At 39.9% G+C, this 22983-nt stretch overlaps 1 protein-coding gene across 3 annotated transcripts in view; it reads right to left on the minus strand.

Moving 5' to 3' along the window:
• The window catches only part of STXBP5 (syntaxin binding protein 5), a 641864-nt gene that overhangs the window by 597488 nt on the left and 21393 nt on the right, over positions 1 to 22983 (minus strand). For all 3 annotated transcript variants that reach the window (XM_077486344.1, XM_077486342.1, XM_077486345.1), the window contains exon 2: positions 18187 to 18284. In XM_077486344.1, coding sequence (XP_077342470.1) covers positions 18187 to 18284 — 98 coding nt within the window. The remainder of the gene's footprint in view (positions 1 to 18186; positions 18285 to 22983) is intronic.

Consider the following 22983-nt stretch of genomic DNA (forward strand, 5'->3'; position numbering starts at 1 on the left):
GCCGGTAGCTATGCAACTGATCAACATATGGTGGGTATAAAAGGAAGTCCCTGCATGTCACAGGCCTTTTTCCACTTTGAGAAAGTCAGTCATGTGACGTCATCGCATGCAGTTGGAAACAAGCTGTTTTCACGTGTACTGATGCGGATTATCCTCTTTAAGGGGGCAACACGTATTGAAAGGATTGATTTTTCTTTCTACTTACTTGTGAGTGTTTCAGAAGTTATTTTAGTAAAAGGGGAATAGTCTTTGGAGCATAGTGCACTATGAGAGCACTTTGTTTTAAGAAAACATTGCTGAAGGAGGGCTTGACTGAATATAGATGAAGTTACATCTGGTGAAAACAAGATAGTTTTCTATTTAACACTGAGTTTACCCCACATGTAATGGAGCTTAGTTATGTAGTATCAGGCTGTATATTCTGCAACCTTTACATTTTTGGTAAACTCAATGAATCCAAGCTCTGCAAGCTGAGATAACATGCACTGGCAATGTTCTGGTTTTAAACAAAATAATTAGCTTAGTTTAACTATGTGTGATTAACCTAAAATCAGTTTGGATAGTCGTTTTACTAACCCAACAGCTTATTCTAAATAGGAAACCTTAATTTTGTTTGCAAATATTAAAGATTCTAACTACCAGCAAGAATGAGCCCTTACATGTAAAGAGTACCTGTCATTTCAGATGCATCATGACAGCGCCTGTTGGCGGGCATTCACTCACTTGCTGCCACGTCCCACACCTTGCATCACTGCAGCATCACCTGCTGTCATATTAACCACTTCCAGACCAGCTCACGCCAATATACATTGGCACTTTGAAGAGGGATATTGTTATAGCAGCAGCTAGCTACCATAAAACCGGTATCCTCTTCAGTGAGCAGTCAGGTTTCAAATAAAAGTGGTCTCTGCGGCGTATTCGCCACAAGATCACTTTTATTGGCGTCGGGAGAGGGGCCCTACCGGCGTTCTCCAGAGCCGTCGGTAGCAGCTGAGGGATTGAGGTCCTCTCCCAGGCTTGGTATGGAGACGAGTGAGGGGAAGATGGCCCACACATCTCCATACCACTGCAGGATGGAAGCGATGTCAAAACCATAGCCCTTTGCTTTAATGCATTTTAATGTAAATATGAGATATTTTTGACCCCAGATCTCATATTTAAGAGATCCTGTAATTTTTTTTTTTTAAAGAACAGTATAAAAATAAAAAAGAAGGTCAATTAAAAAAGAAAAAAAAAATGTAAATAAAATTTTTAAAAGTGCCCCATCCCACCGAGCTTGCGTGCAGAAGCGAGCACATACTTGAGCAGCGCCCGCATATGAAAACGGTGTTCAAACCTCATATGTGAGGTATCGCCACGATCAGTAGAATGAGAGCAATAATTCTCCAACTATAAACATGCAACCTGTAGAATTTGTTAAAAGGTTGCCTATGGAGATGAAGGGTAACATTTTGTCACCAATCCATGAGCAGACGCAATTTTGAAGCGTGACATGTCCAATTTCAGAGATGGACACCATAGCTTGTGGACTTTGTCTTTTTTCTTCTATAGTACAAAAAATAAAAACAGCAGTGATTAAATACCACCAAAAGAAAGCTCTAATTGTGTGAAAAAAAAAAGAACAAAAATTGATATAGGTACAGTGGTCAGTGGCTTCCGTTTACCATGCGATCTCTCCGTCAAATGACGGAGCGATCACTTGTAAACAAATCAACGTCACATCCGGTTCCTCTCTCCCCTCTCTGTACAGATCAGTACAGTGCGAGGGAAGAGGGGGAGAGATCAGTGGCAGCAGCGCTGTGGGCTGAAGTGCCCACAGCACTAATGTGCCCGTTCCAGCCATTCATGCTTCGGATACCCATCCATGCTCACCGTTCCATTCACCGTTCCATACGCCGCAGACTCATCCATCCTCATCCATAAATAGCCATACCCAGCCACACTCAGCCATAACCATCCATACTCATCCATGCCACTACAGTGCCTCACGAAAGTGTAATAGGTAGTCAAATTAGATTTGAAAAGTATGCCCCTAGAACACCTGATGGTGCTCCCTGCATGTTGGGCCACACTGTGGAAAAGTCTCACATGTGGTATTGCTGTACTCCGGAGCAGAAAAATTTTGGGGTGTCATTTTGGGTGTGTACATGTTATGTGTGAAACATTGTGTAAATGAAATTTATATATATTTTTATATTATATGCGTTTTCATTTTCTTTACACATTTTCCAAAAACGTGTTTTTTTTTTCTACAACTCATTATGCCTCAGATTATACATTGGGGTATTTTCTTTCCAAAATAGGGTCATTTTTGGGGCATTTCCATTGTCCTGATTCTCCAGGGCCTTCAAAAGTGCAAGAGGTAGTCAAGAAATTGTGTGTGTGTAATTTATGCTCCAAGAACACCCGATAGGTGGTCCCTGCATGTGGCCATGCTGTGTAAAAGTCTCACACGTGTTATCGCCATACTCAGAAGGAATAGTAGAATGTGTGAGCAATAACCTAACATAACAATTTGGTAAAAATAAATAAATAAATAAATAAATAAATAAAACTCAAATCTTGCAAAGAAAATTACAAAAAAAAAAAAAACCCACCACAAACTCACCACGCATCTAAGTAAATACCTTGGAATGTCTACTTTTCAAAAAGGGGTATTTGTACTTTCCTGGCTTGTTAGGGTCCCAAGAAATGAGATAGGCCATCAATGCATCAGGTGTGATCAATTTTCAGAGCTTGACACCCAATAGCTTGTGGACTCCAACCTTCACAAAGACCAAATATACTCCTATTTGGGTTACTTTTACCAAAGATATTGTTTGTTTGTTTTGTTTACAGAATTTTCGGTCTTTTCTTTTATAGTGCAAAAAAATAATAAAAAAAAAAAAAAAAAAAAAACAGCGGTGATTAAATACCACCAAAAGAAAGCTCCAATTGTGTGGAAAAAAAAAAAAAAGGACCAAAAAAAATTCATATTATTATTAGGTAGTGTTACATGACTGAGAAATTGTCATTCAAAATGTGAGAGTACCGAAAGCTGAAAATTGGTCTGGTTAGGAACCAGTGCCCAGTGGGTAAGTGGTTAAACCTTTAAAGTGGACCTGAACAAATAAAAGTGTAAAGGTTTTGCTATGTTTTACAGTAAACATGAACTATAAGTAGTCCCCTGAAAAAATGTATCTGGTACTTGTGTCCTCCTTAAAAATAGCAGTGTACTGCCTGATAGACAAGGGTCCTTAGGCACTCCTGCACATAGTTACATAGTTGTATAGCTACAGTGTTAATGTATGCACCAACTGCTATTTTCAGGAGATCTGGAGTGAGATTTGAGGATGTCACTGCTGTGCTGCTTTCTTTTATTGCTGGAGGCTTTGGCACAGGGGGAAAAAAAAAAAAAAAACACACACACACACATCAATGCATCTACCAAGCTGGCTGCCTCCATACAGTGACCCACAAGGTATAGCATGTAATTTATGGGGAAAGTATCAGCTGCAGAAATAGAACAGGCACGTGCCCTATACACCTGCTTTTTTGTGCACGGTTCAGTTCCTTTAAAATGCTTCATGAAGCTGAATGTGCAGAGTGTCACCACTTCTGGAAAAACAAAGAACAAAGTGCTGGACCTCTTAATGTCACTCATATGGGAGAGGGAGCACTCCTGATGGTTCCAGCTGCTGCAAAATCCACTTGAAGTAGTGGACACAAAAAAAGCAAACCTACACGACTGACAGTGTACAGGACATATATACGTAGCCGTATAAAGCAGTTCCAGGGAAAGTAAATAGCAAGATGCCACTGTGGGTGTTATTAAATCATGTATTCCGCTTCAAAAGCATAAAAAACATGGATTCTAAAACCAATGAAATGGTGATAGAAGCCACCTGCTCCAATAACCATACCCAGTGGAAATGGAGCGACAGCTCCACATTTATTGTAATCCAAAGAGCCAGAGAACCTGGAATGGTGTCCTGGTGTAACCGGCTCTTGGATGGAGAGACCCAGATGAAAAAAAATCCTGTCATCACAAGGCCCGTCGCCCCAGCAGTCGGATGCCAGGATCAGGTCAACTGTGGGCACAAAGTAATTGGCTCCATCTGACGTCACTTCTGGCCTGTGGTTGAACTGATTCCAAAGTCCAAGTTCTGGGGTGGTGGGCCTCACGCTGACAGGATTCCCCCCCCCATTGGGGTCTCACCACCCAAAGTCCGGTTACACCAGGTCACCACCTGGGGTTCCCTGGCTCTTTGGATTATACCAAATGTAGAGCGGTTGATGATTAATCACTGCCACTTGGTATGGTTGTTGCAGCGACTGGCTTCTGTCACTATTATTTCATTGGTTTTAGACTCATGACTTATGCCTATGCAGCTGAATGATTAATACCACCCACAGTTGTATCTTACTAGTCAATCTCCAAACTTCTTTATAAAAACAGTTACATATATTAGGTCTGAGCGCTGTCAATCTGGTATGTTCACCTTCAAACTTTTATTCCCCACTACAAAGCCAGATTTGATGTCCATTATTTATATACTCAGTAATTGTCAAAATCTTTTTGGATACAAAACGGGTTTAAAAAAAAAAATAAAAAAAAAATCTTAACCAATACTTAGGTCTAATTAACCAGGCACAGACACCAGGTTAGTATGATTTAAAACAGATTCAATCTGAAAAGATGGAAATAGTCTGTGTAGAAGCTCGCCATCTAAAATGTCATAAAATATATCATGAATCATTCAGGATGTAATCAATAATGTATGGTGGAATAATACTTGTCATACATTTTCTTCACACTGACAATTGTATATACAGTACTGACTCATGTATTTACTCATTCAGGGTTGCTCACACAGTTTATCTAGAAAAGCAAATGCCTGCCGACGGGACCTTCTACATAATAGTATATATGAAAAATTCTACAGGGGATTTGATGTGTACTATGCAAGTTTGCAGCTTTCAAGCCACAAATGGTACTGTGAACAATCTAATTAGTTTTGGTGAATATGTAAGAAATGCTGGACAGGTACCAACAGCTATTGACGAGTTGCTTTCTCCCAATGATGCATTAGCATCCACAGGCACATGTCGAACAAGTAGCAGGAAAGAACTGCTTAGGCTGGACACTTTACAATCAATGAATTCAGTTAGAAGACAAACCTGTGTAATCCTCTTCAGCCCATCAGTTTAACAAGACATGCGTCTTGTTAGAGACACATTACAGTTTTGTTTCAAGAAAAAAAAAAAAAAAAAAGGGGGAACATGAAAGCATTCAGCTATAAAACAGCAGCCATAGTTGCCCATAACCACACACCAGATCCTGTCATTGCTCAACCCACTGAAACAGGTTTTGTAATTGTATAATTTAATTATTCTGCACTCAAACTAGTGACGTGATTAAAATTCAAAAATATTGTGCAAAAGAAAAATTCATATGTGAAAAAATAAAAATAAAAATAAAAGTGTATGTATGCTTCCCTCTCAAAAAAATTAAATACTCAATTCACAAAACAAAACAAAAAGGGGGATTGCGCAAAAACTCAAGCACATCAATATTCGTGCATAAAACATAACATGCAAGTCTCCGTTCCCAGTCGATGCTTGTTACAGGGAAACACGTCAGTTGGAGAGAATCTGGTGACGTCACCATGCACCAGCTGGCAGTTTGATAGCTTGTAGCCGTGTGGCATTGCATTTCTTTGCTGTGCTTAAGGAAAATTTTGGAATAGATCACCATTGTTTACTGCACCATGAAGTTACTCTTTTTCTTCAAAGTCCCTTTGAAACTTTTTGGAGTAGTATAGAGCAGAGTAACTGGAAGGCTGGAAAGGTATTAAACCCTCTCGCTGTCCCAGATGAGAAAGATGGTATAGGACAGAGATGGCGAACCTTGGCACCCCAGATGTTTTGGAACTACATTTCCCATGATGCTTCTGCACTTTGCAGTACAGTGAAGCATCATGGGAAATGTAGTTCCAAAACATCTGGGGTGCCAAGGTTCGCCATCTCTGGTATAGGAGATTCCCTTTTGGAGCGGACTGGGTGGAACATCACAGCTGATACTGTGGATATCAGCACAGTTTAACCCCTATAATTTAGGCTCCATCGCGTCCGCTAAAAGAGGCCAGCTGGCTTTTTTTAGCCCACTTCTTCGTTGGATATTAAGCATTGACCAGTCACCACTGCAAATTTCCAGGGGCTGCATCAGCATTTGCCTTTATTTCAAATTCATTGTGTCCATTTTTGGGACTTTTTAAAACACACAAATTAGAAGAAGTTGTTTTGTCTTGATGGATTTTTTATTTTAAAAGTTCATCCTGTGTTCATTGGCACACAATAATAGATTCATAATGACTTATTCACTCACGTTATATGTTTTCTGCACAATTATTGATGCATTTGAGTTTTTGCGCACTTTATTTTTATTTTTTGTTTTGTTTTTTATTGGTTGACTTTGTTAAAGGACAACTGTACATTTGCTTTAAAATACTGTAATGAGCCTAGCATATTAAAAATTTGAAATGCTACACCTTTGTTACCCACAAATTAAAGACATGGTTGCCTATTCTACCTCTGTGGCTAAAATCAACCAAAATTGTGTCTGCTTACATCACTGGGCCCACCCAGGCTCCTGTGGAGGTGTGGGTACACAAAGTACTTTGATGTGCACTACGAGTCCCAGCATCCAATGCAGCACTACATGCTAAGAAAATTGGATGAATGATCGTCTAGCTGCTCAATGTTTCACAGTAAGTGAAACCGAGGATGGTACCAATTGTACAAAAAAAAAAAAAAAAAAATTGGAAAAAAGCTCTCTTTGTTTATGGTTTCTGATCATGCACATGTCCTACAAAAACAGGATGCATTAAACACAAATCGTACTGTTCACGTATGAGATAAACTAGGAGTTTGTCCCTTTGGAAATTTTCATTTGAAAAGTCTGAATTGGATGTCAAAAGTGGTGTACACACTATACGAAAATTGAAGGATTATGCCACATACAGAACTTTTCTTCCAATTTTCTCATAGTGTATACCCCACTTTACTCCTGTCTTCTTCCACCTGAATCCACCATGCATTAGAGAGGAACAAGTGTTACTGATCTAAGTGTATGGTTCAAAATGGCTTGTGAAGTAATGCTAGCAATAGGCGAGGGAATTAAAGCCTATACAGTGACTTTTGATGGATATAAATGATATTTACAGCACTACCTGTAGAGAGTTCCTGTTTTCTTGGATCCCCTGCAATTCTCCTGGTCCTAGACATATGGGACCATTCAGCGATAGCATAATTGACAATGTTTTATGTAGCCAAGTCTAACATTGTTGCTGGTAGGTTGTCTATGTAAAATTTGCGGTGAACATATAGATTATGAAAAAGGTGGATGGTTCATATTCACTTTGTAGATCTATGATCCTTCCATGGTCTCCAAAAGAAGCCCATGAAAGCACCACTACTTGATGGATAAGAATTTTTGAATTGTATGTAATGCAAACAGAAACGACTGCCGTTACCCTAGGGGAGGTGTTCAAACATTTTTTGTAATCTGCATTTTATTACAATCATGAATACAATTAGTAATTTAAAAAAACAATAATTATATACACAGCATGCTAGTACCTCCAAATATTGGCAACTGTCTTCCCATGCATGTAAACAAGTGATATAAAAGTAGAATTTTAACAGCCCAAGATCTATTCCCATTGATCTGATACACAAGTAGAATTCTAACAATGCAAGATCTACTTGGATTAATCCAATTTTGCAGCATTTGGTCTTTTTGCAATTTCCATATTCCCTGCAGTCTCCTGTGGGATGTTTTTTGCCAGTGCATGGCATTACCCGATCTAAGCTTTCCCACACTTTCTGATGAAGCAGGGTTAAGAAACTACTGCCATTCCACCACTAGTTATCAGCATATATTGAGAGGAAAAAGCATATGCTGCTCAAGAATACAGAATGTATATCCTACATCGTGGAGGGTAAAGGGTAGACATGGGTGAATATGTTGGAAGTATATCATTTGTTTTAACATTGATTGTGTGACTAAAAATTGTTTTGGATGTCTTTTTATTAAAAAGGACAAGTAACACCTAAAGTCCTGCTCTTCCGCCCCCCCCCCCATGTGTTCATAACAGGGTTACAAATTGACCAGAAATCCATGCTATTCTCATGTTATCAATCAAACCAGTCAAGTACACTGATAAAATACATCTAGGTAAGCGGTTCAACATGCCTAAAAGATTTGTGATAAATACTCTGCCACTTTTGGCATTCACATAATCCTGCTACAACTAAAGAACATAATAGTGTCGCCTCCTACTCCAGCTGTGAAATGGGTAATGAAGGAATAGCAGAAGTTCCCTTGCCTCCCTTATGCAAGAACGCGTCCTGTGCTTTTGTATTTTTTATACCAAAGCAGTGTCCTCCTCCACTGAAAAAAGCAGCACCTCAAAGATAGAGATCCTACTCTACCAGGGTCATACCGACCGATATCGTTGATTAACGTAGACGTAAAAATTTTGTCAAAAATTGTCGCCACTCGTCTTGCGTCTTTACTCCCATCACTCCTACACCCAGCTCAATCGGGGTTCGTGAAAGGACGCTCGGCAACGTTAAACATCCGTAAGGTTCTGACGGTTCTGGAATACGCCAAATCCCACCCTGACAAAGATGTGGCTATTATGTCGTTAGACGCCGAAAAGGCCTTCGACAACATTAGTCTGTCTTGGCTTTTTCAAGTACTGGAAAAGTTAGCGTTTTCTGGTCCGATCCTGCAATTTTTACGTCGTATGTACGAATCCCCGACGGCACGGTTAGTGACCCCTGACTTTATATCGGCCTCAATCCCCTTGTCGAAGGGGACGAGACAGGGTTGTCCCCTGTCTCCCCTATTGTTCAACTTAGCCATTGAGCCGTTATCGAGACTGATTAATTCACCGGGATTAGTGGAATCAGGTTAGGGGATCACACGCTTCGTTCTGCCCTTTTTGCGGACGATATTTTATTATTCTCTACGGATCCGTCGGGAGACTTTAGGCGCCTTACGGACATGTTCCATACGTTTCGGTCGTACTCCGGGCTGCGCATTAATTTTGACAAAAGCGAAATTCTATCCCTTCGACCTAATCTGGCCACTGCCTGGACCTCTGATTCCCCCTTGGCCGTAGCAAACCACTATATCACTTACCTTGAGATACGCATTGGCCGGACACCCTCAACTATCTACTCCCTTAATTTCCCTCCAGTGATATCGAAAATTGTGCACGAACTAGAGGCTTGGACGGCTCTTCCTCTCTCACTCTTCGGGAGATGTCATCTTTTTAAGATGGTCTCCTTTGCCCGATTACTATACCCAATGCAAACCATTCCTCTCTTAGTTAAGCATTCGGATATTAGGCTGATTCATTCAGCTTTGACGAAATTCCTATGGGCAGGGAAGAAACCGAGGATTGCTTTGAATAAACTATGCCTCCCGAAGATGGAGGGAGGGAGGGGCGAGCCTACCCAACATACGATTTTATAATCTAGCATGTCTGCTTCGCCAAGGCCTAGATTGGCTATCGGGAAAATCCAGGTACTCGAATAACTCTCTAGAAGCTGCGGCGGTCTCGCCGTTTGCCCTATCGGCTATCCTTCATTCGAACCCAAACAAATTACCCACTCATTTCCGATCTAATCTATTGATTAGAGATACAGTGATAGCGTGGCGGGAGTCGCGCAAATTGATAGGGCTACCGTCCGATATTTCCCGATATTTGCCAATCCAATCAAATCCCATGTTCCCTCCTTCCACAATGCATAGTGTATTTACATACTGGGCAACTAAGGGTCTCACGAAGGTATATGATGTTTATTCGAAAGACTCAGGTAAACCCAAGCCATTCCCGCTGCTAGCGAGAGAATTTTCCCTGCCGTTAACTCATTTCTTCCACTACCGCCAGCTCCTTAGTTATTTGGGTGACAGGCATAGACATGTAACGAATCAGTTCCAGAAATCCTTCATAGACACGATCATACACAATGGTGACTATTCTATCTCTACTATTTATACCTCCCTTATTGAATACCACTCTGCCAAATACCGCTTACAACCTTTCCGAAAGTGGGCAGACATTTTTGAGGATGTGGATCTTCCGGGGAAACTACTAGAGGGTTATGTTAAAATTAGAAAGGTTACAGTTTCTGAAACATGGAGAGAAACCCAATTCAAGATTCTTCATAGGGCGTATTACCCCTTTCGTATTAACAGAACTGATCCTAGCCAGGAATGTTGTCCGTGGTGCTCAAAACTGCGTCCTACGCTTCTCCATCGATTATGGGAATGCCCACACGTTGAGACCTTCTGGAACTCGGTGCTACGATTTATTCATGCTGTGACAAACCAGGACCTGCCCAGGGACCGACTTCTATGTCTCTTCGGATATACCACATTGGCTGAACCCCACCTCTCAGATGGCTATACAGCTATACCCCAATGGGCGCATCTATGTTGCACGAAGAACTATCCTGACACAATGGATCAAACCCTCACCGCCCTCAATACGGGCTGTGAAAAAAAGCCCTGGAAACTCTGTTCTACCTAGAACGATTAGATACTATTCTGCTAAGTTTTAAATCAACCACACGTTTCTTTTCAAGATGGCGCACATTTATGGAACATGTCTTTGCGAAAGAGGATATACACAGGATTATGCAGCCATTCAGATACACAGAATGGTATCTGAAGAGGGATATTACTAATTCTTTGGGTGTACTAAAAATACCCAGGGAGACACTTAGGGAGGGGCCCCCCTGACTTGAACTTCAAAGTAATGACTCTTAGATTATATTCTATGCTGACTCTGTATTATTCTGCCATGCTCTTTTTGCTAGGTTGTGTTCTCGATCCCATAGATTCTGCTGTACGCATGTAGGCTTTTAGGCATATGGCTGTTGGCTACGACACATGTATCTGTATTCCGTGTTCCTTGTATATCTACTGTTTATGTTTATTGACTGCTTGTCATTCACAGTAAAAGTAATAAAAATTTTATTTAAAAAAAAAAGCAGCACCTCTGGTTTCACCCTCTCTTCTATACAGTGAAGAAATGGAGGAGCATAAGGCCATACTAAGAGGGGAGGCGTGGAAAGCCTATGACTTTAGGCTGTGCAGTTTGTTTGGATCAAGCCAATAAGTCAAAAGGACCTCAGATCCTGCTGCTATACCTGCACAGGGGGACACAAGCTAGGTACACATGGGCAGAAGGGAGAGAAAAAAAAAAAAAAAAAAAAAAAAAAAAAAAAAAAACCACACAGCTTGGCAGGAACTGTGACTCAGCCCATGTGTACTGCTCTGTTCTACAGAAGCTGGTCTTAGGACCGGCTCTCTGTAAAACAGGCATGCTGTAAAACCAGCATCCGATCAGCACTGGCAGCCAATTGGGGGTGGGTCAGACTTCAATAGTACAAACAGGGGGATTGCTGCAACATTGAGAATGTTCGTATGGCGATCTCTCTCCCACCTCACTGGGTTGAACAAAAATACACTTAGTGTGTACCCAGCTTTAGACTGTCACCAGCTGTGTAAGGCTTTTTTGAAAGCGCATGTGGCTTGGTGCCTCCCCGCGTATCACATACGCATTTGTCAGGAAGCATACAGAGGTGTGACCAAGACGATGGTCCTATGGGATGCTGCAGAAAAAAACCTAAACAAGCCTTATATTAAAAAAAAAAAAAAAAAAGGACACCACACAAACATCCATCTTCAGGGAATTAGGGTTTGTTCACACCAGCCCAAACACAAGTACAGGCTGGTATCAGTTTGTGTAATGGCCAAGAGGAATGTTGCAGTGTTAAAGACACCATTTGCCTTTTTCTTCAACTGTATTAAAAAATTTATTTTCTATGCACTGCCCGGTGTGAAAACAAAAAAAAACAAAAAACCCCACAGGTTTTCTTTGTGCCCTGGCATACATGCAGCATTGATGCATACAGATCAGTGAGCTCCTATAGTTCCCCAACATGTAAAATATGTCAGAGCTATTTCTATTTGAATGCAAGAAAACACATTGTACAGCCTTTGCAAGCTGAACATCCAAGATTCAGCAATTCTGTCCAGCAATTAAGTGCCCAGTACTTCAATATATGTGCCATTATGAGCAATGACAAGAGTTACATACATTGGAAAAGAAGCAATCAGCTCACATTCATCCACAATGTATATGTGAATTGATGCTGTGAGAAAACATGTCAGCAAACATGGATGCAATAAACTGCTGGCTCTGCAGAAAGAACAAGCATGCAATGATCAGGACACTTTTTTATTCTTAAGAGTAAATAGAGGGGTTTTTTTGGCACTCAAGAATTATACGTTTCTTTTAAATAAACTTTATTGCAAAGGCCATAAAAACGATTAAACGTGGCTCAATGGCTGAACATAAAGTGTTGGCCTCAAAGACAGACTGTTCATGATCTCACAATATATAAAATATACTGCATTTGCACACAGCAACCCTGTAGAGGACTGCCGTGTACACCCATCCATCAGAATAAACCACTATTGCTTTGGGAAAATAAAATGATAATGTCCTATGGGATGAAGGTTACATGGTGGATGCTCAGATACAGCAAGTGCGTCTGATGGAGTGGTGTGATCCAAACATACCAAAGAGCGATCTATGATGGTTGACCTGTGCAGGGTGGTTGTCACCGCCTTCCAGACCTCTATATTTGTTAATATTGGCTTCACTGCAAAATGTTTTCCAGTGAACTGATGGAAACAGTATAGTGTATTACCACTCATTTCCCCCTGAGGAAGATTGTGTGTAACTGAAACGTGTTAGGGCTCAGGCTCTATTGCAATTGTCTATAATGCATGCATCATGCAACATTCATCTCACAGATCACCATGTTACTTCATCCACTTTGTACCTGTACTTACTTGCATATTCATCAACTAATCAATTATGGTTAGTTTTTACCATGCAATAGTGGTCCATTTTGCTGGATAGGCATACCCATTAGTCATATACAAAAACCCCACACCCCAAACTGAAAGATTATGGTACCAACATTATTTAGTGTGGCGATATCAACCGCCCACCCCACTACGCTTTTGCATTTTGAGATGACCAGAACACACTGATCAGCATGCACAGCCATTGGCTGCAAATGCCGATTGGACATTGGTTATAGGTTTCTTCCCCAAAAGCTGGTTATTAGATGGCCATTTACACTGACCAAATGTTGACCAGTTCAACAAATCTTGGGCCCGTGTGTGCAAAGCCTTCCACTGTAATATGCAGTTTAATTTTATGTACCTTGAGATCATGGTCATCTGGTCTGTTTTAGACACAACTTCATGATCAGCAATTACATTACTTTTAATAATTTAGTAAAAACATTATTCTCGTCGCTTTAGGTGCCCAAAAAGTTCTCTATATTCACTCTAAAAAAAGGGTTTACTTTATGCGATACCTCTGGATGTGGCACACCAAGCTAAAACCGATCACGTAGAAGGTTTCAGACTAGTCAGAACATATACACTGTAGCTATCAATACAAAGAGAATCAAAAAGGTGGACATGCTTGAAGAAGCTACTAGACACACAAGATCAAAACTAAAACCCCATTTCCAAAAAAGTTGAGATGTTGTGTAAAAACAGAATAAAGATGATTGATGTCCAAATCTCAAACTCTCAAACTCACATTTTATTCACAATAGAATATAGACAACACATCAAAATGTTTAAACTGAGAAAAATGTACCATTTTACAAAAGAAAAAAAAACTAATTTGAAACATATGACAGCAACATATCTCAAAGTTGGGACAAGGCAACAAAAATATGGTAAAATAAGGGGTACCAACAAAGAAGAGCATTTTACAACTAATTAGGTTAATTGGCAATAGGCCAGTAACATGATTAGGTATAAGAAGGGCATCTTAGAGGGTCAGAGTGTCTCAGAAGTAATGATGGACAGAGATCCACCAATCTCAAATGCTGCATCCAGAATTGTCAAACAATTTCAGAATAATGTTACGCAACAAAAAATTGCAAAGACTTTAAAGATATCAGATACAGTAAATGATTTCTCAAGATTATGTGAATCTGGAGAAATCCCTGTGCGCAAGAGACCGAATCAAAATATTTGATGCTTGTGATCTTCGGAAACTTAGATGGCACTGTATTAAAAACCAGATCCACAAATGCTGTAGTTTTTTGTGGGTCAAAGCTCATTTAAAAATGGTCTGCTGCAAAGTGGAAAACTGTTCAATGGGCAGACAAATTGAAGTTTGACATACATTTTGGCAACTGTGGGTGCCACATACTCCAGACTAAATGAGAGGGACCGTCCAGGCTGTCATCAGCACTCAGTTCCAATGCCTGCATCTCTAAATGGTATGGGGGTGCCTTAGTGCATGTGGAAAGGGCACCATCAATATTGAAAGACTTATCCAGACATCTTATTCAAGAAAGGCTTTATGCATTTCAGCAGGATAATGCTAAACTGCAGAAGAGAAGGGGAAATCGGTGCCAGGCAACCAACAGAATAGCAGTTTATTGGGTGAACAAGATGTAAAAATCAGCTGAGGAAGGAGGCGTGACTAGCCTCTGAAACGCACCCAGATTGGTCTGTGCTTAACTGGCGTGCCTGCAGTCCAGACCATTCAAAAGACTGAAAAACATCTCACGCATATATGCAAAGCAAATCTACATTTGGTAGTACTGTAGGTGACAGCCAAATATCCAACCTAATGAAAATCAGACTGGCTTTCAAATGGGACATTAATCATATCTTAAAAAAGGAGGGCCTGAACTGTTGTGTCTGTGCCTAACAAGGCCAGTTTTGCAGTAACAAGCAGTGTCCCTCACACTCCAGATATGCAACTATGGGGCTTTGAACAGAAGTGCCTAAGCACACTTGCATGGCGAGAAATGGATTGCTATTTTTTAGGATGAATTCAAAACCAAAAAATGGTACATCATTTTCAGGGTACTGTTTTGGCACAATAAACATTCCTAGAAAACGTCTTAAAAGATAGCAATTCATTAGGTTTTGCGTTCAGGTTCACTAATGGACAGCTTCTCTAGTATATGTGGGCATTATATAATCATTTCTAGAGTCCCAGAAGAAACTTTTTAAAGTTTTCACCAGTTTTGTTGTATGTGGACCTGCTGCCCTAGCCAAACATCCAAAGACAGTACATCCTGGTCATATAGACCATTTCCAATCATGATCATTTGTCACCCCACTTACTGAACGTTAAAAAATAAAAAGCACACATTTCTCAGTAATTGCACTTGAGCTTTTCAGTGCTTTAATGCTTCCATCATAAGGATTGTGTCACTGAATGCTACAGAAAACCCATGATTCACAAGTTCTCTTCCCCTTCCAAAGGACAATACTTTCTCTCTGCACATACCGTATATAGTCATCTGTAGATGCCTTTTCTTGTGTGCAAACTACGATTCATAAACCAAGATGACAAGTATATTCTCAATTGCCCTTAACCTGGCAGCGGATTTATCCGCCAACTAGACCTATCACTATCACTTTTTACCTTGGTAAAAGTGGTCCCCAAGGCCCCTTTCACACAACCGCGACTTCAAAGTCATGATTTTGCCGTGATCTCAGGGAATATCCGTGTTAACGCGCATCAAATTTGGACGAACCTAGTACAGGGACTACTTTGAAGTTGCAGAGATATGAACAGTACTCATTGCAAATCATGGAGTACGACTTGTCGCACAAGTGTGAAAGGGGCCTAACAAAAAAATCTTGAAATCGTGAAAATCTTCCTACTTACTGGGTATACATACAAAAAAAAAAAAAAAAACACTTAACATGGGTTCTAAATCTTCCATACTCTCCAAAACCAAGTTCTAAAAAAAAAAAAGTTTAGCTATACATTTAAATTTATCTTGCAGCCATCACATGATGCCTACTGTTACTTTTATTGGTCATAAAACCCTGACGTGTCACTTATGCAGGCTCTTCTGCAGGGCATATTGAGAGTTTTGATCTTAGGTTGGAAGTTTAAAATAGAGTACAGCCTGCATGCCGGGTTCTTACTGCAGCCAACATTCAAAAGGGCAAGGAATTTCAATTTTACACTGTATTTGTAAGACCTTGTTTACACATGGCATGTCAATGAGTACTCCCGTGCAAGGGACGACTTTACCTGCGCACAGGTGTTCCCTGCATCTGCTTGTAGGCAGTCCCATTCATATCAATTGGGAGACAGCAGCTCGTCTCAATTTGACAGCCCTGCAGGTGCTTGCCTGAAAGCAGATAATGTGCATTCAGGGACATACACCTGCATGGATGTCATACTGAGACCAGCAGTAGTCTGTGGATCTCCTAACTTCCATGAATGGGACTGTCTGCACACAGATACATGAACACCTGTGTATCTTGTGCAGGCAAAAATCACTGTCACACGGGTCTATGCATTAACACGCCTTGCGTGATGAAGGCCTTATAAATAGTAAATGCCAATTAAATAATTCACATGTATGAACAGGTGGGCAGCATGGCCTATATAGTCCTATTAGGTCATATTTTGCAAGCAACTTGGAATGGATTAGTGAAATCCAGTCTATAAGCAACTAAGCTACAAGTAGTCAGGCAAATTAAACATGCAAAATTTTACCAAATTGTATGTTTAGTTAAATTTAACCATATCCCTTCACATGACGTTAAAAATGTGCATTTCTGAACTATCAGCTTTTCACTGCAGCCACTTTTCTATTCTGTTAAAGTGAAAATATTAGTGAAAGGTCAGCTTCCTCCCCCAATATATACAGCATCTCTCCCTCTATCATTAAAGTATTGCCCTTTGGAGTTCATAATTTTTTTTGTTGTGAAGCACCCCCGCCCCCCTTATGCACGACTTACGTAGCCCTTGTCTGCCTGTAGCTTCCTGGAATATCACACAACTCAGAAGGCAACAGTGGCTGTAGGTGATAAAAACTGTATGTGAATTTGCACCTGCATAGGCAGTCTAGCAATACTTGCCACCGATACCCTACAGCCTTTTGGATTGTGTGAAGTTAAGCCTTGGAGGTTGCAGGCAAAGGTGTGATTGATCACTCTGCTAGGTAAAAGTGGAAAGGGAGGTGCTGCCTGGACTTCTAAAAGTAAAATAAAAACACAGACTGGTATGTAATTAAGAGACAGGAGGTAGATTGTGGATAGCATAGGATAACGAAGACACCCATTTTATTTTTCGCCATCCATGTCCCATTGAGATTCTCCTTTTAAAAACGGACACAACAGAAGAGAAAAAAAATAAAAAAATAAAAAAAGAGGGGCAGCTCTTCAAAAGGTAAAATGTTCTCTTAGAACTAGGACTGATTGCCTTTTGTCAAATCAGAACTTCTCTCCTCAGACAAGTCTATGGGAAAGCAAAAAGCAGCTTAAAGGGTACCATGTCAACGAGCGCAGTTTTCCTTGGTTTGAAATTTGCTTGAACACCAAAATTGTACACAGTAGTTCGGAGGCTGCATTTGACCTGTATTCGTTTTTTGTATGTGGCATGCTCTAGTAAACCTGCAATGACACTGCAGGAAAAATACCTTTCCATGTCAAAAGTTGCATTTTCCATTTAAAAATGGATACATGCTTTCAAATAGAAAGCAGTGTTTGACTAGAACACCTGTTGAAAGCCACTGATCAGGGGCAGCAGGCAATATTGGTTTACAAATAGAATATCTAGTGTTCTAGTTCAGTCTAACTATTGAAAGCATCTTCCATATTGTGATAATTTTGTATTTACCTATAATTTTACAAACCATAAGGCCTACAGGGTGAAAGTAGGGACAATACAATTCAAATCACAAAATAGAATATAATTCAGGCTTTTCGTATTAAGGGTTGAAATACATACTGAATGGAGTGTGGTGTTCCTTACTGACAAGACTAGCATAGGAAAGGTTTAGTGCAGGATTTTAAAAAGGGGCCTGCAGTCCAAGCATAGACCATATTGACATTCATGGTTTTCTGAACACCTTCCTTATGCTCCTCAGTTCTACTTGGCACAAATAACAACCATTAAAACAAAACTAAACTACTCAACCAAAGAAAAACAGACCATTTGTAAACAAACACGCACATAAAAATACCTGTCTTACAAAAAAAGCTATTTTTGAAGGATTCCCAAGCAGGCATGTGACTTGTTGGATGTTAATTAAAAAGGATACAGCCTTAAAGCTCCATGGTTCGTTCCAATCGCAAGAATCTTCTGCACTGGATCAAATGCCATAGCGGAGGGCTCAAAGGGGAATCCATGGCGAACCGTCTAACATAAGAGGGAAAAAAAAAAAAAAAAAAGAATTAGCAATAAAAAAAAAAACGGTTATATGACTGCAGTTTATAGATTACAATATACGGATATAAAATAAAAAAAATTAAAAATAAAAAACCCACACACATTAAAAGCAGAAGTTTAAGTAACTTTGTAATGCAATCAATTCTAAAATTGCAGTTAATATTACACATGCAAACAAATCTGTTGCATTTTTATTATCAACATTTCATATTCTTGATATCATCTTGCCCTAGTTCTAGCATTATTGGGAATGATGGGAGATTTATTGGCATATGTTGGGAGGTGGTGCTGCTGTAAAGGAGAGGGTTCTCTGTTCCAACTATTTTTGTATAAACATTGCTACTTTTAGATCCCGTGCACCCTGGTCGTTTTAACACTGCTCTTAGTGATGTCAACGCTTTCCTGCCTCTAAATGTCCCTCCACATTAGTCTATGTATCCATGCACACGCAGGCATTTACAGGCAGAAAGTACAAAAAAAAAAAAAAAAAACCCACACAGATCTTCACGCCATCCGAGCACCACAAAAACAAACATTTCATTAATTTTTTAAATATTCAAAGCAAAATTCCCATTCATATCCCCATGCTTTATTTTGTTGAGAAATCACTTTGAAAAATACCCCACTAGCATTTCTGGTGATTGGCCATCTTGCGTGAGGAGAAATGCTTCACATAGTATGTACTTCCTGGAATCCATCTGCCCTTAACTCAAGCATGCATGCAGGAGAGTGCTTGGCTGAGAAAACCCCTCTCAGCCTAAAGGCTCCTGGGATAGAATTATTTTTTTTAATACACCTATTTATTTTTTTTAAACACAACTATGACACACTTTACTATCCATTTACTAATCTCAGCAGCATGATTATAAATAATCAGTGCTGACTAGGTGAAGAGCCACTTTAATGCTAGGTGCGTTTAGCATTTTTCAATGGCCATGGTGAATGCAACCAAAATTGTACTTTGTGTATATTCATCCATTTTTTTTTTTTTTAGATTGGCCCAAACAACTTTATAGTCTATATGTTGTAAGCCAAGTCTAGAAGACTGTTCAATTGCAGCTGAGAACTTCAATTAAAACCAACCATCTTGCAGCTCCTCCGTACAGATCAGTGTGTGATTCAGCCAGCAATATGAAAAAGAAAAAAAAGTTGCATGGACGCAGTGATTAGAAGTTAGCAAGCTTATTGACAAAACATGGTATCACTTGCATAGAGGATGACTGCATGAGCTGCACACAGTCAGTCAGTCTATATGCAGTACATGATGCTATGTTTTGTCAACATAATTGCTAATAGTTTTACAATTCCTGCATCCTTGCAACTTTTTCATAAATTATTATTCTGGCCAATGAAATGAACACCCAAGTGCTTGACATGTCTAAATACATTACACGCATGCTCTTGCGCTTCCAAAAATTCTCTGTACCAAAAGCAGAATTTTCATGTGAAAAAATATAAAAACAAAACAATTGGAGTACTGTCCGTGATACTTTATTTGCACCAACATACAATTTTTTGAGGACAAGCTGTCGGGGGGATGTCCCCTTCTTCAAAGGTCCCAGCAGTACCAATTTACTAACGTTTAAGACCACGTTCACATTGGGCTGATTTGGCATGCAATTTGACATGTCAAACCGCATGCCAAATCGGATCCTATTGCTGGCAGACGCACTACCTGAATCTGTGTGACGCCGCACAATTCACAAAAGGTAGTTTATGCATGACAACTTTGGAGGCGATTCCAATAGACATCTGTGAATGTCCCTTCATGTGAACGTGGGCTTAGCAGAATGTTAAGAAAAAAAAATTCCCTCAGAGATGGCTTCTTTTTAACTTAATTAGTACCTTGACGGGGGGACATACCCTGAAAGCTTGTCCTGAAAAATTGTACGTTAGTGCAAATAAAAAAAATCATCATGGACAGTACAGTATATTTGTAACCTCTTACAACTGAAAGATTATACAAGAATGAATAAGAAATAAGTCTATGTGACATGCCCCAAAAGAGCATTGAAAAAAAAAAAAAAAAAAAAAAAAAAAAGTGTGCCTTCAGTTTTTATGTGCCAAAGATTATTATTTATTTATTTTTTTAAATAAAAGGGGGGAAGAATGTTAAAAATGAAAATCGGGGGCCACAAGTGCAAAAACACAAAACAGGCTGCAAAAGAGTAGGATGAACCCCCCCCCCCCTAAAAATCTATACAGTCATTGTCGAAATTGATGGGACCCCCAAAATTTTTCCATAAAATCAAGTATTTCCCACAGAAAAGTATTGCAGTAACACGTGTTTTGCTATACACCTTTATTCCCTTTGTGTGCATTGGAACAAAAAACAAAAAATAGCAAATTGGACATAATGTCACACAAAACTCCAAAAATGGGCTATTCAAAATTCCTGGCACGCTCAACTTAAATATTTGGTTGCACACCCTTTGGAAAACAAACTGAAATCAGTCGCTTCCTATAACCATCAATAAGCTTCTTATACCTCACCCAGAATTTTGGACCTCTCTTTTGCAAACTGCTCCAGGTCTCTCCCCCCCCCCCCCCCCCCCCCCACCCCCCATCAGCAATTTTAAGATTTAAATCCCATTGAACACCTGGACTCATTGCTGGCCACTTTAGAACTCTCCAGCGCTTTGTTGCTATCCATTTCTGGGTGCTTTTTGAAATATGTTTGGGGTCATTGTCCTGCTGTTAGACCCAAGATCTAAGATGCAAATCCAGTTTTATGACACTGGGCTCTACAGTGTGACTCAAAATCCTTTGGTAATCCTCAGATTTCATGATGCCTTGCACACATTGAACCTCCACCATATTTCACTGTAGGTACTGTGTTCTTTTCTTTGTAGGCCTCATTCCATTTTTTTCAGTAAAACAGTAGAATGATGTGCTTTACCAAAAAAGCTCTATCTTGGTTTTATCTGTCCACAAGACAATTTTCCCAGAAGGATTTTGGCTTACTCAAGTACATTTTGGCAAACTGTAGTCTTGCTTTTTTTTTTTTTTTTTTTTTTTTTTTTTTTTTTTTTTAGGTCCAAGTGTCAGCAGTGGGGTCCTCCTGCGGCTGCCATGGCGTTTCATTTCATTTAAAATGTCGATGGATAGTTTGCGCTGACACTGAAAGACAGCTTGAATTTCTTTGGAACTTGTTTGGGGCTGCTTATCCACCATCCGGACTATCCTGCATTGCAACCTTCCATCAATTTTTCTCTTCCGTTCACGCCCAGCGAGATTTGCTACAGTGCTATGGGTTGCAAACTTCTTGATAATATTGCGCACTGTGAACAAAGGCAAATCTAGATCTCTTGAAACTGACTTGTAACCTTGAGATTGTTGATATTTTTCCACAATTTTGTTTCTCAAGTCCTCAGACAGTTCTCTTCTCTTTCTGTTGTCCATGCTTAGTGTGGCATACACAGACACACAATGCAAAGACTAAAGGCCCATACACACGATCTGACTTTTTGACAACAAACATGCAAATTAGCAGTTTTGGAGCACCATCAGACCACGTGTACGCGCCATCGGACAAACTTTTTCTGCTTTATCGGACCTTTGTTGGCTGTGCGAACGGACAAACTTTTGACAACTGAAGTCCGATGGAGCAAAGTACGATCGTGTGTACACAGAACCATGGGACTTTTGGACTAAAACTACAAACACGCATGCTCAGAACCAATGCAAAAAGATCAGACAACAATACAGAAGTTGACCAAAGGTGGCGCTGGAGTAATTGAATGTCCTCTTTTGAAGTGTCGTCAGTATGTTAAAAGGTCACTACATTCGTGTTTGTTGCCTAAAAAGTCTTGCTGTGTGTATGCAATACAAGTTCTCGGCTGATGCCCTTTGTACAAAAATCCACAGGGAAGTTTGTACAAAGTCCGATCGTGTGTATGGCGCTTAAGTGAACTTCTCTCCTTTTTATCTGCTTTCAGGTGTGATTTTTATATTGCCCACACCTGTTACTTGCCCCAGGTGAATTTAAAAAAGGAGCATCACATGCTTGAAACAATCTTATTTATCCACAATTTTGAAAGGGTGCCAAGAATTTTGACCAGCATGTTTTTGGAATTGTGTGACATTATGTCCAATTTGCTTTTTTTTCCCCCCTCCCTTTTTTTGTTTCGTTGCAATACGCACATGTATAGCAAAACATGCGATACTTTTCTGTGAGAAATACTTGATTTCTGGAAAACTTTATTGGGTGCCAACAATTTTCAGCCATGACTGTACAATTATTTTATTACTATATTAAAAAATAAATAAATGTTAGATTGCAGCATGTAGGCCCTTGGTGACTGGGGCCAAAGAGAAAAGACCAAAATGTTTTAAATGGCTTCAGCTTTGTATTTACTGAGTAAAATGTGGAGCTCAAATCCTTAACAGGGATAGTACTGACAGTTGCAAATTATCCACAATGGCTAAAAACATATCTGGGCCAGAAACACTGCCAAAAATAACGGCGACTAAAACACCTGCATCAGATGACTTGTACCCACAGGTCCTCAAAGAGTTGGAGTTCTGTTATTTCTAAGCCATGGTTTCTAACTTTGTGCGACTTAATGACCGACAGTACTACTGGATTAGCATAGGACCAACGTGGTACCCGCTGTTTAACCACTTCAATACTGGGTTATGGTCATATGACGTCCGCAGATGGGATCTC

This window comes from Lithobates pipiens, unplaced genomic scaffold (genome assembly GCF_037356315.1).
Source record: "Lithobates pipiens isolate NorthernLeopardFrog02 unplaced genomic scaffold, aLitPip1_a1.2 Scaffold_18, whole genome shotgun sequence".
Lineage (NCBI taxonomy): Eukaryota > Metazoa > Chordata > Amphibia > Anura > Ranidae > Lithobates > Lithobates pipiens.